General features: G+C 46.3%; 1 protein-coding gene across 13 annotated transcripts in view; it reads right to left on the reverse strand.

Annotated features, from left to right (window-relative positions):
• LOC139361621 (disco-interacting protein 2 homolog C-like) overlaps positions 1-18632 on the reverse strand; it is a 247810-nt gene that overhangs the window by 52160 nt on the left and 177018 nt on the right. For 11 of the 13 annotated variants that reach the window (XM_071090247.1, XM_071090245.1, XM_071090249.1 and 8 more), the window contains one exon: positions 17399-17533. In XM_071090247.1, the coding sequence (XP_070946348.1) occupies positions 17399-17533 (135 nt within the window). Of the gene's footprint in view, positions 1-7491; positions 8762-13268; positions 13511-17398; positions 17534-18632 lie in introns of those variants that run through there. The other 2 variants (XM_071090257.1, XM_071090256.1) reach the window with 2 other exon arrangements.

Consider the following 18632-nt stretch of genomic DNA (forward strand, 5'->3'; position numbering starts at 1 on the left):
TTTTCCGTTTGATTCCACTGTTCCGGCCCAGTTCTTCTGAAGCCTCTTTCAACATCGTTGCCTCCCCTGGGTGCTGAGATCCTGTGGCCCTCACCCAGCAGGAGACATGGATGCCGGGATCCGGCTACCCTACTTCCAGTTGGATTGTGAAGAAGCCGGCCCTAAGCCTGCCCTTCCTAGGTCTCTTTCATGCCAGAAATGAGACGTTTTATTTGTATTTCATTTTAGGTCGATACGATGACACACACATTGGAGTTGGCCAGTTCACTGGCCAGGCACCTGACTCTTCTGGATAAGAAACAGGCCCCACACTGCCAGGACACAGAAGGGCAGCCTCGGTCCCCACGGGGTCTTGACAGAAAACCACAGCTCCCGCAACTGCAGGAATTCTACAGATTTTCACTTAGAAGAAAATGCCACCCAGGAGTACCCACCCCGATTACTTTTCTCAAAAGTGGTTTTGCAAAGGCTCAGAAGAAAAGTCAGGACACAGGGCGCCAGCCAGCCCCACCTTCCCAAAATCACTGGCCCCGGGGCCACCCACCTGCAATCAAACTGTTAGAGATGGGCTTTTCTTCTCAGCTGTTACCAGAGCAAATATACCTGGAGAAGCATGCATTCGAGTAGGGTGCCTCTCTCCAGAGGTCCTGGAGAGTGAGGCTTCAGCAAGTCACTGGCCAGGGACCCCGGGAACTTCACAGTTGGGGGGCTGGAGGGTAGAGGGGGCAGAACCCTAACGGTGGGTGAGTTGAAAATGGAAGAGCATTCTTCACCTCAGAGTCTCCTGGGGCCTTTCCCTTCAGGAACTGAAGGGGTGAGGAGGGCTGTGCAGTCTCAGACAGGTGATACCTGGGCTTTGAGAGCCGACGCATCTGTCCCCAGAGCTGGGCAGCCGCCTGCCCAACCCACCCTGTAATAACTGGAGTCCTTTGTCCCCACCCAGCGCCAGTCTGGGGGTCTGGTGCACACTGTACTTGATCGACCCATCCCATACATGAAGTGCTGATGTCACTTTCGTACTTCAACTGCCCCCCCCAAAGTATACCTTCCGGACACTGGAAAAAAGACAGCCCTTGATGTAGCCCCAAGTCCTCTGCTCTCCATGAACCTCCTGAGGGCGACTGCAGCATGGCGAGCAGGGAGCCCCGGGCTTCTTGATAAAAGTGTAAAATGAAGCTCTGTCTGAAAGGACCCCCATCTGTTAGATTTGGAAAACATCTAAAGGCCGTTTGCTTTTCACAATGACTAGACTCTTAGGAATGTATTCTAAGGAAAGGCAGAAGATATGGAGAAACAAATTCAAGAATATTCTTTGCAGCAATAGCCAGGGAGGAAGGGAGGGAGAGAGAAGAAAGAAAGAGAGGAAAAGGGGAACAGAGAAACAGGCAGACGAGACAGACAAGAGAAACAGAGACAGAGAGCGCATCTAGCTCGTTTTCAACTTGACCTCCTGGGAGAATCTAGCAGGATAATAGAATCCTCAGCACACTCTTGTACTGGGGCAGCAAAGTTTCCCAAACTACAAGGTAACAAATGCTAAGACTGGAGAAGCTGTGCACGTTCTTTTCCAGCTCCTTTTTGCAGCATCAGCAGAATGGGGCAGGTTGCTGCGTTCATTCTAAAAATCAAAACTCCAAAGGAACCAGCTGCAGAGATGGGGGTGGGAAGGCAGATGTTCTCTTGCTGACTGAGCTCACGCCCCGGAGAGCGCCAGCGCCTAACGCCCCCTCCACAGGTTCCACGGAGGACACAGGAGAGAGTGCGGCCATGTGAAGAGCAGCCTCACATTTCTAAGGCTCCCTCTCTCTATGAGCTGTATCCCATGAGTCCTGCTCGCTCCCCTCGGTCCCGATGCCCTAGCCGTCAGCATCTCTGCCAATCTTCATGAAAGAGCCTGTTGCACCGCAGTCCAGCAGGGCCACAATATTCAGAATGAAAATTGTAATGATCACTCTTCTGACTGCAAAATCCCAAGAGTCAGAGAACTTCTCTCACTAAAGGAAAGGGGCAGGGCAGGGCGGGGCGGGGCGGGGCGGGGCGAGCTGGACAGAGAGAAGCTGCCCTGGCTGTTGGGTGCTGAAAACTGTGACACCGCCTGGCACCAGCGATGAGGGACTCACGCTCGACCCCAGAGGCGGCTCGTCCACGAATAACAAGGGGCCACCGTGGGTCTCCCTCAAGCTTCCAGCTGTCGGGAAATCTTATCTAATCACCCACCTTGCCATGCTACCTGCTCACCTGCATTCTGTAGAAGTAGTAACGCATCATTCACGTCCCAGCAGGCCAAGTGCGCAGGAAAATGAGGCCAACAAGTAGAAAACCATGACCGTAGAAGGCAATGGCACGTGAACTGAGCTTTCTGGGTTGTGTGTCCTTGTGGTGATAAACACAGTCCTAACTGAGCTGAACACCAGAATGAAAACGAACCGTCCTCCGTGCTGAAGGCGGAAGAGGTGTGCTTGGCTATCCGCAGTGCCTGCCTGTTTGGGCGGTGATTACTGCAGGTCACACGTGCTGTACAGGAGGAGGGCAGTGAACTCTGGAGCCAGGCTGGCCGGGTGCAAGTCCCAGCTCCATGGCCAGCTCTGTGATCTGGGACAATTCACCTATGTCCTCTGCCTCTCGGTTTCCTCCTCTGTAAAAGGGGGGTAATAGTCGCATCTATCTGAAAGGGCTTTGTGAGAATTAAACGACCTTGTAAATGTAAGGGGCTGAGAACAGTATCTGTTCTTGGTGAGCAGAAGGATGACCAGGAGGTGACCAGCAAAATACCCCTTTCGAAGCCTCAATACTGTTCCGTAGTGAGCAAAGACACAGCTCCTCTACGGACGAAGCCATTAATAGTCGATCCTGGCAGGCAGAGTGCAGATTCCTTCGAATCAGAAATTTGAACTCTGGCCAACGACTGCTGTACTGCTTGAGTAAATCTTAGGATTTGTTAATGGTAAAGTAGTCTACAAAAACAAACAGTCTGAAGGAGTTTGAGAGGGTGTGGGCTCAGCTGCAACCTCTCCTCCCAAGGCTGTTGGTCAACAACATCTCCAGCCCTGTGGAAAGACAGCGGCAGTGAAGAAAATGTCGGACAAACATTTGGTGTGTTTGTACACTTCTGCCAGAAATCCTAAATGCTTTGCATGTTTCAGCTAATAATTCATTAAAATGGATTATGCTGACCATTTTATAACCTACTTCACTGCTCTCCTGTCTAAATCCATCCCTTTGTGACACATTTTTTACACTTGGCTCATTTTTTCAATTGTGTTTGCTGTCTTACCCCCATGTAAAGGATAAACGTGCATGTTTATGTTGATTTGACTGAGACAGCTAATGCTACATATGTCTCTGTTCCTTGAAAGTTGACTTGTGATGGTGTCATTTAAGTCTCTTCTTTTTCCCCTTGAGTCAGCAAAATATTCCATGTTCCTTTGAGCAAAACTTGCTCACTAGTGTTATGGAGGGTATAAAAGCAAATGGAATAAGTTTCCTGCCTTCAGGAGGATTGAAATCTCAAAGTCGGTATGACAGCATGGATGGGAGTCAGCTCAGTTTGCAGCTTTTAAAACATGTTGGAATCTTTCCTGACATGGAAGTAAAAATAGCAATCTTGACAAAATTGTGATGACTACAGACGTGTACCTAACCTCTTATTTACCGCCTCCCGATAGAAGATATTGTAACTCATCCCATTTGAGAGCAGGTGGTGATCACCCCATCCTGTGAGATTCAAGTATAATAATTATCTGGAATCCCCCATCTGCAGGCGAGGAAGACCCAGCAGCCCTCACAATGTCTTCTGGAAACTGGATTTTGTTTGAAGGGTGAACTGACTCCAAGTTTCTTCTGTTTTCACGTATTGTCCTTCCTACGTGTCTCCTGGGGTTTTTCCCTACCTCCCAATCTACATTAACCTGATGGTAACAGCCAGCTATGTTTTCTAGAATTCCCCTAAATTGACTCATGCCAAATACTGAATACAGTAGATTGGGAGGGTTCATTAAATCATGATAGAGCATCCTAAAGAAGGAAAGTAGACACCTTTGTTCTTAAAGGGTCTTCAGCCATCCCACCCTGGAAAAGGTTGCTGATTGTCTCTTCTCCTCAGGCAGTCTTGTTACTATGCATCTTTTTTTTTTTTTTTTTTTTTTGAGATGAAGTCTCGCTCTGTCACTCAGGCTGGAGTGCAGTGTCATGATCTTGGCTCACTGCAACCTCCATCTCCCAGGTTCAAGTGATTCTCCTGCCTCAGCCTCCCGAGTAGCTGGACTACAGGTATGTGCCACCACACCCAGCTAATTTTTGTATTTTTGGTAGAGACAGGGGTTCACAATATTGGTCAGACTGGTCTTGAACTCTTGACCTCGTGATTCATCCACGTTGGCTTCCCAATGTGCTGGGATTACAGGCGTGAGTCACCGCACCCGGCCTCCATCACTTTTTATGCCTCGTCTTCATCCTTACAGCTGCTCCTTCCTAGGGGCCTCAACTCCCAACCCCGGAGTTAGGGTCACAACTGTCCATCTTCATGTAACACAGCTTAATTCCCCTTCTCCTCCCCACCGTGCCCTATGGGCTGCTTTTCTACAACCAGAATGGAGACCCAGGGAGAGCTGCTAAACTAAGACAGTTCTCACCCCTGGGAGAAAAATCTACTTCCCAGTTCTCAGTCCTGCTAAACTATTGTTGAGATAAAGAAGGACCATGATAAATCCTATTGGCTAAGAGAAGAACGTTCTCCAGGTTGCCGTAGGATAAGAGAGGAGGTGACAGAATCTGCAGCCATTTGGTCGAATATGTGATATGTGAGTCATTCTGAGGAATACGTTAAAATTCTGTAGTCAGATCTTTCAAAATGGTATTTCCAGTAGAGGGAATAATGTAACAAAAAACCCAGGCAGAAAACAAATAAGTGTGTGTGGAGAAGAACAATAATGTGATGTGAACGAAGGGTTCGGTGTCATGAGTGAGAAATGGCTGACCGAAAGTAGGGAGATGCAGAGAGGAAAATACCACGGGAAAGCTGAACATCACATTAAGTGATTTCGGTGATTCTGCCTGCAGTGCAAATATTTTGGGCTCTGAAGTGAAGTCATCAAAAGGTTTACGTCTGTAATGGAGGATTGGTCTAGATAGCCTTTCAGATCCCACTCGGCTTTGAGATCCTTGATTCCGGGTCACACCTGCGGGTCTGGAGGGCAGTTCTGCAGGGTCATGAAGGAAGGATTCCAGGAGGCTGGAACACGAAGGACATTCAGGTGACCACATCAAGAGATCAAGTGGGGTAACAAGAGCCTGAACTAAAAGGAATGCAGTGTAAATATGAAGAAGAAAGAGGAAATGGGAAACTGATTAGAAACGATAAGTAGAGAAAAAGGGGAACGTGTGATTCCAAGGTTTAGAACAGTATTTGTAAGTTACAGTCCCACAACTTCTTGCATAAACAGGATCTAAGAGAGTCATTTTAAGAAGAATAGCAAACTTCCAAGTTCCACTGAAAGACACCAGCATCTCTGTGGAGTGAATTGGGGAAAGAGAATGAAGAAGTCTGTTCAACTTTTAGACCCACAAAATGTGAATTGAATTGCATGAGTGACACCAACAATGTGAAGATATTTAACAGGAGCTCTTTTTTCTCTTTTTGGCCTACGGTATTTAATCCTTCTATCATCATTATCGTCCTTTCTCTAATTTAATGTCTCTGAACCTTTATTCAAAAATCCACTATGTATATGTAACGTGTTTGTGAGATTATTACTAGACCCTCTAGGAGGTTTCATTAACCCAGTTTTCTCTTATTATAGCAATACCACACTATCTTTATAGTTCAGGTAAGTCCTCCACCGTTTTTTTCCAAGTTGCCTTAGCTCTTTTGGGTTCTTTAAATTTCCGGACATATTTTGGAATCCGCTAGTTCATTTCTACTGAAAATAAAAATAAAAATAAAATCATGCTGGGATTTTGATTGGAATTGCATTAAACCTCTGATCCACAAGCGCAGAACTGACATCTTAACAATATTGAGCCTGCTGATCCATGAACAGAGTATATCACTTCATTTATTTAGTTCTTTAATTTATCTCAGCATCACTGCCTGCTTTTCAGTGTATAGATCTTACACATCTTTTGTCAGATTTAGTCTGAAGGATTTCATGTTTTGATGTGCTATAAATAAGATTGCTTTGTAAATTTCCATTTCCAATTATTTCTTTGCCAGTGTATGAAGAAATAAATATTGCTTATGTGTTTAGCTTGTATCTTGCAAACTTTCCAAACTCACTTATTAGTAAGTAATTTATTATTATTAGTTTTAGTGGCTTTTTGTGATTTCAGCAGATTTTCCACACAGGTGATCATGTCACCTGCAGATACAGATAGTTTTAAATCTTATTTTCTAATAAGGGTGCATTTTATATATTTCAACTTGCCTTATTGCACTGACTAGACTCCAAAAATAATGCTGAAAAGCAGTGAGAAAAAAGTCATCAGGTGGGATGGTAAATACAGCCCTTGTTCTTCCATTTTGACCTGAAGCACCCAGTGTGATCATTTTCTCCTTTGATTTTTCTGAGGACTTTTTGTTTCCTTTTTTTCCTTTATTTTTTAAAAACACACTTTATCTTTTAGGCAGTTTCACGTCCACAGAAAAATTGAGGGAAAGGTGCAGAGAGTCCTTCTATATGCCTTCCCTTCCCCCACGTGCACAGCCTCCCCCACTAACAACACTCCTGCCCAGAAGGAGCATTTGTAATAATGGAAGGACCTACATTGACATATTGTCACCCAGAGTCCACAGTTTACATGAGGGCTCTGTCTTGGTGCTGGTTCTATGGGTTTGAACAAATATGTCATGACATGTGTCCACCGTGATAGCATCGTACAGAGCAGTTGCACTAAAATCCTAAAAATCTCCGTGTTCACCTTATCATCTCTCCCTCTTCCCAACACCTGAGAACCACGAATATTTTCACTCCATAGTCTGGCCTTTTTCGGAATGTCCTTTAGTTGGAAGCTTACAGTATTTCAGAATGTCCTTTAGTTGGAAGCTTACGGTATTTAGTCTTTTCCGATGGGCCTCTTTTGTGTAGCCGTGCATGTTTAAAGTTCCCTACGTGTCTTTTCATGGCTTGACAGCTCACTTCCTTTCAGTGCTAAAGAATATGCCATTGTTTGGATATATCACAGGTTATTTATCCACTCACCTAGTGAAGAACATTTTGGTTTCTTCGTTGCCTCCAAGTTTGAGCAATGATGAATAAAGCTGGAATAAAATTAGCAATTATGATTAAAGCTTCTATAAATGTCCACGTGCAGGTTTTTCTGTGAACACAAGTTTTCAACTCCTTTGGATAAATACCGAAGAGTGCAATTGCTGGATCACATGTTAGGAGGATATCTCGTGCCCATCAATGATACACTGGATATACAAAATGTGGCACGTATATACCACGGAATACTATGCAACCATAAAAAGGAATGGGTTCCTGTCCTTTACAGGGACATGGATGAAGCTGGAAGCCATCATTCTCAGCAAACTAAAAGAGGAACAGAAAACCAACCACCACATACATGTTCTCATAAGTGGGAGTTGTACAATGAGATCACATGGACACAGGGAGGGGAACGACACACACGGGGGCCTCTTGGGGGGTGGGGGCAAGAGGAGGGAGAGCATTAGGACAAATACTTCATGCATGCAGGGCTTAAAACTTAGATGGGTTGACAGGTGCAGCAAACCACCATGGCACATGTATACCTATGTAACAGACCTGCACATGTATCCAAGAACTTAAAGTAAAATTTAAAAATAAAAAATAGGGAGTATAGTTTGGTAAGACAATGTGATAATTTTACAAACACAAAACATGTCATACCCACTTCCCCACCTCCCTCAAGTGCTTTCAACAGCATCCTATTGCTGTTATTAAAAGAATAAAGCATCTACCATCATCTCCCAGCCCCTGCCTGCCTGCCTTCATTCTTGTCTTGTGCCACTTTCTCCCGTGTTTACTTCCTTGAACGTGCCTGATTCCTGCTGCAAGAGGCATTCTGCACGCACCCCCATCTCTGTTCAGACCGTGGTGTCCCTACACTCCACCCCCCTCAACAATCAACCTCTACTTCTCTCCAGACTGCAAGGGGATCATACTTTCCAGAATGCATCGGTTTTCTACCTCTCATCCCAAGATACGCCAGATTCTTTTACAGCATAAATTTAGAGAATCCCGCTTCCCTTTCTTTGGTGCGCTTTCCTCAATTCTTCATCAGAAACCCATTAGAGTGATTGTCATATTAGTGCCCATTCTCCCCATCAGGCCGCAGGTTCGTGAGAGCAGGGGCCACGGCCATGTTGGTGAACCACGGTATTCTCAGTGACTATCCATGTGTTTAGAAAGTATTTGCTGAATGAGTAAATGGGTCTGCAGTTCCAACCAAAGCTAGAAGCTTGACTTTGGAAGAATGAAAGTAGATAACATTTCCAAAGCAGACCCCATAGCATGAGAAAAGAAGGGAAGAATGGAGGCAGAGCTGAAGGATGAATATCGGCACAGGAGTAGGTGAGAGTTCCAGAAATGCTGGGTTTTCACGTGTTTTTATTTACCTCATATCTGTGTTTCCATCTCTGTGTAGCGTGACTCTCACATCCCTCTCTATTTCTACATTTCTTTACTGACCAGGACAGAGAGAGTGCATTGGACACACTACTAACCAGCCTACTCTCTCGGACTTGCAAGAAAATGTAGAGAAAACAATCTAGAAATGGTATCTCAGAAGAAAAAAATATCAAAAATATGAGAATAAATGTGGGAAAAAAATGTTTAAAGACAACTTCTCAACATATTTAGGTATCTCTGGGACTTAAAATTTCATCAGGACTCCCCACACTTCTTTCTTTTTACATTGCTCTGTGTGTGTGTGTGTGTGTGTGTGTGTGTGTATATTCAACAGAAAATCTACAAAAAAAAAAAAAAGAATGCTATTGCTAGAATAATGCTACTACAGCGGAGAAAAATGTAATCTTTTCTTCCACCCATCTTAGCTTCATTGGCTGGGGTTCCTATAATAAAAGACAGATGAACCCCCAAAAAAGCAAGCGGAGGCTTATTAGCATGTATATTTCATATATACATGGGAGATCCACAGGGAATGAGGGAATCTCAGAGAGACAGCTCAGACCTTTCTTTTATGTAACATCTTCAACAAGGATAATAAATGTTTCTAGAAGTGCCAAGACAAAGTAAAAGGACTTTGGGTCATTGGGGGCAACAAATTGTGGGAAGGCCAATAAATGATAGATTTTTGTGTAAATTCCTCTGGTGCTGTTTCCTGAATAAGGGTCTGAAGTTGTCTACAGAGATTGACCTGCGTCCTTTCTGGCAGAGAGGGGAGAAAGGGCACTTTTGTCTTTGTATAATATGATTATGTTGTGTGCTTTTCAGAAACTAGAGGGAAGGCCAGAGCGCTTCTTAATTGCTTTCAGCTCAAAATATTTTAGCATGGCGTGTTGTATTCTCTGCACTGTTCCTGCTGCAGATATCTCTAAAGGCATCAGTCGCATCCACAGCACTACTTGTGGGGAAATATTGAGCAGAACTGGAATCAAATGTATAATTCAGCCCCATAGAATCTGAGCCACAGGACAGAGAGAACTGCCCGGGAGTCAAAGCAGACACGGAGCAGCTGACATTCTAAGAGTCTCCTTCCAGTAGATCGGCGCATAAACTCAAGTTCTTTTCACAGATTTGTCTGTGTTTCTTTTTTGGAAAAAAACATAACCCTGTAGCGAAAATGTCTACTTCACAGTGCACCAAAACATCTGGAGCCTTAGCCAGAAGCAGCACAGACCCAGGCAGCCTGGTGATGTCCGGCGGGGGCAGCCCATAAAATCCATCAGCATGTGGCCCTGCGAGCCGCCACCAGTAACATATGTTTACATGCTAATGAATGTCAGGCTCATTTAGAACAAATTTGCATCCATCAAAGTCAAACAGCGAGCAGAGCAGTACATTTTCCTGTGTGTCAGTGGCCCCTGAGATACCAGGGAGAACTTGAATTGCCTGACCCCTTCAACTTCCAAGCATCCCAGAGGGAAAATGCAGACCCCAGGAAAGGACTGTGCTGGAAACCATTTGTTCTTACAGATGTCCGGAGTAGTCTTGTGACTGACCCAAAGACTCCCCTCTGAGGGTGGGGGAGACCTAGGTTAGGAGAGGGTGAACCGTGTTGCCTTCTAAGACCTTCCTTCTAAGGGAGGGTGGGAGAAACCCAGAGTAGGTGGAGGTGAGCCATGCTGGCAGGACCTTCCTTCTAAGGGAGGGTGGGGAGACCTAGGGTACGTGGAGGTGAGCCATACTGGCAGGACCTTCCTTCTAAGGGAGGGTGGGGGAGACCTAGAGTAGGTAGAGGTGAGCCATGCTGGCAGGAACTTCCCTCTAAGGGAGAGTGGGGGGACCTAGGGTAGCTGGAGGTAAGCCGTGCGGGTAGGATCTTCCTTCTAAGGGAGGACGAAGTGTGCTTTGCTAGACTCTGCGCTTGAGTCTCAGCGTGGCGGACCCAGATGGGAGCAAGTCACTTCTATCCTATGATTCTGGGTGTCCTCATCTGTCATGGAAGGTTTGGTTAGATGAGCTTAAAGTCACTCCAGTTGCAAAGCTGTGTGACTTGTAGATACATGCCAGTGTGAATGACTCACTTCACTTTTACAAGTTGCACAGATAGCCAGGCTTCCCCTTGTATCAGTCAGGAGGTCCCAGAAGACTTTGTCACAGGCAAAGAGGTGATTAAAAGGAGTCACTGACGGGATTCTTTGGAGATCGGTGGGCAGGGCCCAAGGGAAGTGAGAATAGCACTCCCCAGATTATGGGCAAGGGATGCCTGGGGAGGGGCTGCTAACGTGGACAGGCATGAGTAAGAGAGGACTGAGGACAGCTCCTCTCCCTCCTCCACCTTCTACCTGCTGCCAGCAATGAATCCAACCAGCAGCCCTAGGCCAGGCCAGGCTCCCAGAGTCAGAGCCAGGAAGAAGCCAGGCACATGGAGAAGCCACTGGTCCCCACCAACAGCAAGGGTGCAGTAAGAATTTTGATGGAAATATTTAAAAACTCATTCAACAACTTCCTATCTCCCCAACCAGCCTCTACATATGATTCCACCTTTTCCGACTCCTGAGCCATCCTCAGGGGTGTCACAGGGGTGGGGCTGCCTGCTCTGCCCAGGGCCTGGGACCCTCCAACCTTCGGAGGTCTGGAGTCCCCTTCTCCCCTCCCTGGCAGCAACTGTCTTCTCTGCTGTCAAATTATCACTTCCATCCTCCCACAACACATGAGAATTTAAGACGGGATTTTGGTGGGGACACAGCTAAACCATATCAAAGGGGGGACCTGGGGCTTCCTCATGGGGCTCTGGCATGAGCTTGGGTGACACAGGTTATAAGACCCCATCTGCTTCAGGTTTAATTGCATACCCCAATATTCCCAGGTTGTAGTCCTAACCAAGGACCTCAGAATGTGTCTGTATGTGGAGATAGGCCTTTTAAAGAGGTGATGAAGGTAACGAAGTCATTAGAACTGATGCCCTTGTAAGAAGAGATCAGGACACAGACATCTATTGAGGGACAACGGCACGAGGACACAAGAGAAGATGCCATCTGACAGTCAAGGAGAGATGCCTTAGGAGGAGCCAGTCCTGAACCCACCTTGACCTTGGACCTCCAGACTCCAGGACTATGAGAAATACATCTCTGTCTTTTCACAAAACTGCCTGTGGCAGCCCAACCAGAGCCATGCGCCATCTTTCGTTCTCAGAAATTCCACTTGTTTTTATACTCCTGGATTTTAGGAGGCCCCTGGATGACCAGCATGTGGCTAAAGTTAGAGAAGGAGTTACTTGTGTAAGAGAGCCCCACACATCTCTGAGCGGACACCGTACAGCCCATGAGATATTGGGTGTAGTACCATCCTCTCTTCCCTAGGATATTAAGAACAATATCACAGGAGGGGTGTACAGCCACAGCCCCTGCGTCACTGGGAGCAATAGCATCTTCTCCCCCTCTCAATATAAGGAACAATATCCCAGGGTGGGTGTACATCCCCTGTGATATTGGGTGTAACGTCATCGTCTCCCAATGCGGATATTAAGCATAGTGTCACAGGGGGGTGTATACCTTCTTCGCTATCGGGAATAATATCCTCTCCCCTCAGGACTGTATGCAAAATATCGAAGGGGTTTTACAACACTTGCGATATGGGCAGTAATATCATCCTCTCCCCACCTAGATGTTAGGAACTCTATCACAGGCGGCCGTACATTTCTTGCGATATTGGGAGTCATATCCTCTCCCATCATGGATATTAAGAACAATATTACAATGGAGGTGTACCACCCACTGCCATATTGAGAGTAATATGCTCTCCCCTTCGGGATATTAGGAACAATATCGCAGGAGGTGTGTACAACCCCTGCGATATTGGGAGTAATATCATCCTCTCCCCCTGAATATAAGAAACAATATCACAGGAGGATGTACACCCCCTGTGATATTGGGAGTCATATCATTTTCTCTCCCTCTGGATATTTGGAACAATATCACAGTGGGTGTGTACACCCTCTGCGATTTTGCCACTAGTATCATCGTCTCCCTCCCAGGATATAGGGAACCATATCACAAGGAGGTGTACACCCCCTGCGATACTGGGAGTGATATCGTCCTCTCCCTCCCTGGATATTAGGAACAATATCACTAGGGAGTGTACACCTCCTGCAATATGGAGACTAATATCATCCTCTCGCCCCCTGGATATTAGGAACCATATCATAGGGGTGGTGTACACCCCCTGTAAAATCAGAAGAAATATCCTCTCCACCTTTGGATGTTAGGGACAATATCACGGGGGAGGTCTACACCCCCTTCGATATTGGGAGTTGTATCATCCTCTCCCACCCAGGATATAAGGAACAAGACGACCGAAGGGATGTACACCCACTGCCATAGTTTCAATAATGTCATCCTCTACCCCCTGGCTGTTAGGAATAACATCATAGTGGGGTGTACACTTTCTTCGATATTGGGAGTGATATCATCCTCTCCCCGCTGGATATCAGGAACAAGTCTATTAATTATTAATATTAATAAATATAAGAAAAATTAAGAGTAATCATCGACATTAATAATCACAATAAAGATAGTAAAATAGTTAAAAATGTTAATGATTAGCATTAATAATCAGTAGTAATATCACTACTAATAAAATAATGATATCAGCAATTGTTACTTAAATCAATATTAAGTGATGCTGGTAATAAAATAACAATATTAGCAATTATTTTAAGCATGCATAATCATATATTTAAAATAATTATCCATAACAGTATCCTATTAATAGTATCATTGATAATTGTTAATATCGATCATGGATGTTTAATAATTAATCATATTACTCCTAATACCGCAGGGGGTGTACACCTACCTGTGATGTTGTTCTTAATATCCAGGGACAGAGAGCATGGGATGTTGTTCCTAATTATCAAGGAGGGGAGAGTGTAATATTACTCCCAATATGACAGGGTGTGTACATCCCCCCCAAGGCACTGTTCTTGCCATTCAAAACAAGAGAGGATGACATGACTCCAGATATCGAAGAAAGTGCAAACCCACGTGTGATATTCTTTCTAATATCCAGAAAGGAAGAAGAGGATAGTAATCCTCATATGGCAGGAGGGGTACACTCACTCTGATATTTTTCCAAATATGCCGGGGGAAAAGAGAATAATTGCATTCCCAATATCGCACCAAGGGTTGTACACCCCGTGTGAGATGGTCCTTCATAATGTTTCAAGGCGGGAGGGATGATATTATGACATATATGGCAGAAAGTGTACACTCCCCAGGGATATTGTTCCCATGATCCTGGAGGGAAGGGGATGATATTACTTTAAATATTACAGAAGGTGTACATGCCCCCAGTGATATTGTTTCTAATTTCCACGTGGGAGAGGAAGATATGACACCCAATAATGCAGGGAGTACAAACAGTCCTGGGATATTCTTCTTAACATTCAGGGAGGAAGAGGATATTACTCCCAATACAGACGGGTGTACACCCTCTGACGGTGTACACACTGAGGGTATACACCCATCTGTGAAAGAGTTCATAATTTCCAGAGAGGGAGATGATATTACTCACAATATCATACACAGGCTGTGAGTCCACCATGGCCCCTAATAGCCAGCGGGAGGAGAAGGGGTGGCTATTAGTCCCCACCTTGTGGGGGTGCCTCACCCCCCTGCGAGGTGACTCCTAATAGCCAGAGGGGGAGAGGGGGTGGCGATTAGTCCCCACCTCGCGAGGGGTGCCTCACCGCCCTGCGATGTGGCTCTTAATATTCGGGGGGGAGAGGGGGTGGCTATTAGTCCTCACATCGTGGGGGAGGTCCTAAAATAAAATATATGTTAACTATTTAAAGGTGTGAATTTTATTACATATAGAAAAATGTGCGTTTAGCGTACAAATGTGTGCATTTATGTCAAATACATGAAAACACATAATCCAGGTGTTTCGGTTCATACCACTGTAGAGACTTTTCGGTTTCTTTTCATACAACTGCCCAACTGGGGCCCAGAGCCAACACCCACCAGCTGTGTCACTGCGTCTGTTGTTTTACTGTCACACACCGGCCCTACCCCACAAAAAAAAAAAAAAAAAAAAAAAAGCCATGGCACTTAATAAAAAATTAATTTTACAACATTATTAGAGATGACTTGTAGTCCTCTTTGAAGAGACTGCAGCATGTGAAGGATTTCAAATACAACTGTGTTCTGGGTCTCCTGATCTAAGGACCTATCCGCACTGGTGGCTTTAGCAGTGCTTCATGCAAACTTCCAGAAGGCATGTGTGTCATGTCTAAGAGCAAACTAGAGTTCACGCCTCAGCACTGTGTGCCTCTTCTTTCTTCCGTCCCACAGGCACCGTCTTCTCCCAGGGAGCTGGTGCTGTGCTCTGAGGCTCTGTCCCACCAGTCCCTGCCAAGTCCCTGGGGCCACTGTGGAGAACCAGCCTCCGTCTGTCAAAGTGTGTTGTGCAGAAAACAACTCATCCAAATCTGTTTAAAAACCACACATTTGCGACGCCTATAGGCCTCAGAAGGTGGAGGCAGACAGGTAAAGGCAGCTGCCATGGGGGCTGAAGTTCAAGCCGGTCTGTCCGGCGACTGATGGGCACTGTCTGCAGTGAGCCACTGCACATTTAGCGAGGCTGTCTGGCCCCTCACCTCTGCCAAGCCTCCACCCGTCGAGTCTGGCCTGGATTCTCACACGCCTGCACAGCCTTCATCTGGTTCATAACTCAGCTCACAAAGGGCCCCATACAAAGGCCCCCGTACCGCGGCAAGGACGGCGGTGGTCACACCTGTGGTCATTTATCCTCTCTGCATCTAGCTCCTCTTCCTGAGGCAACAGCACCTCTGAAGTCACAGCCTGGCCTCCCAACTCTTCCCCGTCCCGGGCTTCTTGGCATGTTGCTCTGCTGCACACACCTCAGCAAATACTGCTGATTAGCCAGAATCACCCAGAAATCTCTTAACCTTGATTCTGACTGCTTTTATAATTTGTAATATTTGTACTTCTGGTGTGATTTGAGCAACAACAAATTTTAAAATTAGAGAAGATGTGGTTTTTATTCTCTCCTTTCTACTTGCAACCTTGAAAATTCAAGTAGCAGCAAGGTTTGTTGAGAGTAACTTCCACCAAATAGAACCTATTACAAATGTACTACAGAGTGTCAAATAACCACATAGATGTAAAATAGAGATGCAGACACAGATATAAAATCCAATGGTTAAACCAAACTGAGAAATGCTTGCCAGTTTCATAGGACTTCTGAAACTTGACAAAAATGTTGGCTAAGGGATACAAGATGTTATGAGATGAGTGAGATGCTTGGCCTAGAACCACAGGCTCTCTCCTCTTTACAGCAGAAAATCCATAAGGAAGTCAAATCTGAAAGAACCAGGTACCATTGAACGGCATCATCAGTCGTCCTTCCCATCCCTCGGCCAGCTGAGGTGAGTGCAGACAGTCGTTCACCAACATCCATCATCCATCCTCCAGGCCATGGCTACACTTTACTCCCAGGCTCCCTGTCATTATGTAGATTAGGTAAATCCTAGCCACTCTCACCTTAAGCCTACCCCTGCCAGCGTGGCAATCACCCAGTCCCAACCACAGCAAGGACAGCCGTGTCCGTGGGAACACAGAGCAGCGGTCTGAAAGGAACCTGGATCTCTGAATACCTCATGGAGCAGTCACCAGCCTGGAACATCCTCCCTGACGGCTTTGCAAGACAGAAAAACTCCTTGGTTCCTCAAGCTACAATACTGCAGAGTCTCAGGTCACAGCATCCTTATCTACCCTCGTCAGGAACCGTTCAATGCTCATCAAGACATGAGAACAAAACTGCAGTGGCACAGTCACACTCAACACAGACCACCTGCTGCTCACATTCATCATATTAACACCAAAAAGCCACCGTGGTGGATATCCTGGATGTGGACACTCGGCGGCTTTTTGCTGGAGATGCGCTTTGTGCATTTATCGCACGACCATCTTGGCATCAGGAGCTGCAGCGCAGATGGCAGCTGTGCATGTCACAGGGAGTCTTATTCGCTGGAATCTCAGCCAGCTCCCAGCATCAGCTCCCACAGGGTCCTCTCCTCTGGGAGCACGTGCTTGGACGCCACAGTGTCCTGTGGATCCACAAAACCGCGCTGTCCTCCCTGGCCACTGTGCCTGTCCACTGTGCCTGTTGCGGCTCCGATAGTCCTCCGTGTCTACCTGTTGGGGCTCGGATAGGCCGCCTTGTCCGCCTGCGAGTCCCGTGCACTACAAGATTACGCCATTCCAAGGCTGCTCGATGAGGCTTCACACGGGGGCATTGTATTTCATTCACTGCTAGGTTCTACACTGACTCTTATGACCCCGGGGAAGGACTAAGACTTAAATAGAACAGCGGCTAGGTGATACAAACCGCCGCTGTAATCAGAACATACCAAGACCAGGCCACAGGAAGGAAAAAGCAGCCCTGGGCCGCAGCCTGTTACCAAGTCGCTGACATCTCTGTCCAACATGGATAAAAAGACCCTCTTTCCTCCGAAGTCTAAAGCAACATATCGGCCCATCTAACAGTAATTCTGTTGTACATTTAACTTCATCTTGCCCTTCTAAGTGACTGTTCACGGTCTTAACACCTGAACAAGAATTTCTCAGTTGCTGAACCACTGTTCGTTATTCAGCAGATAAAATGGCAGCAGATTGCACCCCAGGAAGAAACACACCCAGTCACGGGCACAGAACGGGACATCAGCACAAACCGTTTCCCAGAAAAAAACGCATCTCTGCTTTGGGACATACCATCCCCGGTCTCCATGAGCTCGGCGTTGCAGTACTTGGGCGCTGTCCGGGACCCCGTGGAACCCTGTGGTCGCTCCATCTGTATGGAGTGCTCTGAGGTGTACGTGGTTACGTCAGGAGGTGCAGAATGATTATCTGTAAAGAAGCACATCGTGAGTGTTTCTGGTGGTTGTGGCGTTTGCTCTGCAGGTTGAGCAAGCCATAGCTCAGGAAGAGACGGGAGCGCAGACGCTCACCCTGGGGGTGCCGTGAGAAGCCAAAGCCGATCTCAGCCACGTCTGCCACAAACATCTGGCACAAAGGGGGACCCCAGCATAACTCATGTTGCCGAAAATGGAGTAGAGTTCGGTGAAACCTCAATTTCCTAACAGGAGCCACGTCAGCGGCATTTTAACCAGAATAACGTTAGACCGGCAATGGCAGGGCGCCAGGAAGCGTGTGTGTGTTCATGGAAGGGTCCCGTTTCCTATCGGCCACCGTCCACACAGCCCAGGGCTTTACTCGCGCTTTGGAGCCCAGGGCCTGGAAATGGAAACCCAGCTCTGAAAACTTCTGGGGATTTGGGGATGTCCCTAAAGCTCTCCGTGCCTCAGTTTCTTCATCAAATGGGAACAGTAATGGCTATGACCATGTAGGATCGGGGCGGGGGGGTTGGCCAGTGTGACTATGTTGTGCCTGGACTCCTTAGAACACTCACGCACACATGATCACAGATGCTAAGTTCTCATTCACAGGCTTCTGATTATCTCAGAAGGTCAAATGCACATCTGACTTTTTACTTCTCTTCTTTTGCCACACAAAATATTTCTGCTCTTCAAGTTTCATTATTTTGTCACAGCTTTTCCAAAAAACTCCCAAACTTATAGAAAATTTCCAGATAGTCTAGGAGGATTATCTTTGTGCCCAATTAGAAATTACCGGAACGCGATCACCCGAGAGTTACATTTGGGTCTCACTGAGCCCTGACGTACATGAGTTAGGAGCCCCTCATAGTTTGGATAAATTAATTCTTTGTACTAAAACTTCCTCCAGTATTGAAAGGGTAAACCCACAAAGGGAGGCCCAAGTGCAGTGATCCATTTATTCAAAAATATGTGTTTTCCTTGGTAAGATTCTGTGCATTTTCTTAAAATTGAATAAAATCCGAGGATACAAATGCTTCCACCCAGTGGCAGAGGCGGTGTCTGGCCTCCCCGTTCACGTCTGGCAGAGCCTTGGCCACTATCCTGCAATC

The sequence above is a fragment of the Macaca nemestrina genome, unplaced genomic scaffold (assembly GCF_043159975.1).
Source record: "Macaca nemestrina isolate mMacNem1 unplaced genomic scaffold, mMacNem.hap1 Scaffold_74, whole genome shotgun sequence".
Taxonomy (NCBI): Eukaryota; Metazoa; Chordata; class Mammalia; order Primates; family Cercopithecidae; genus Macaca; species Macaca nemestrina.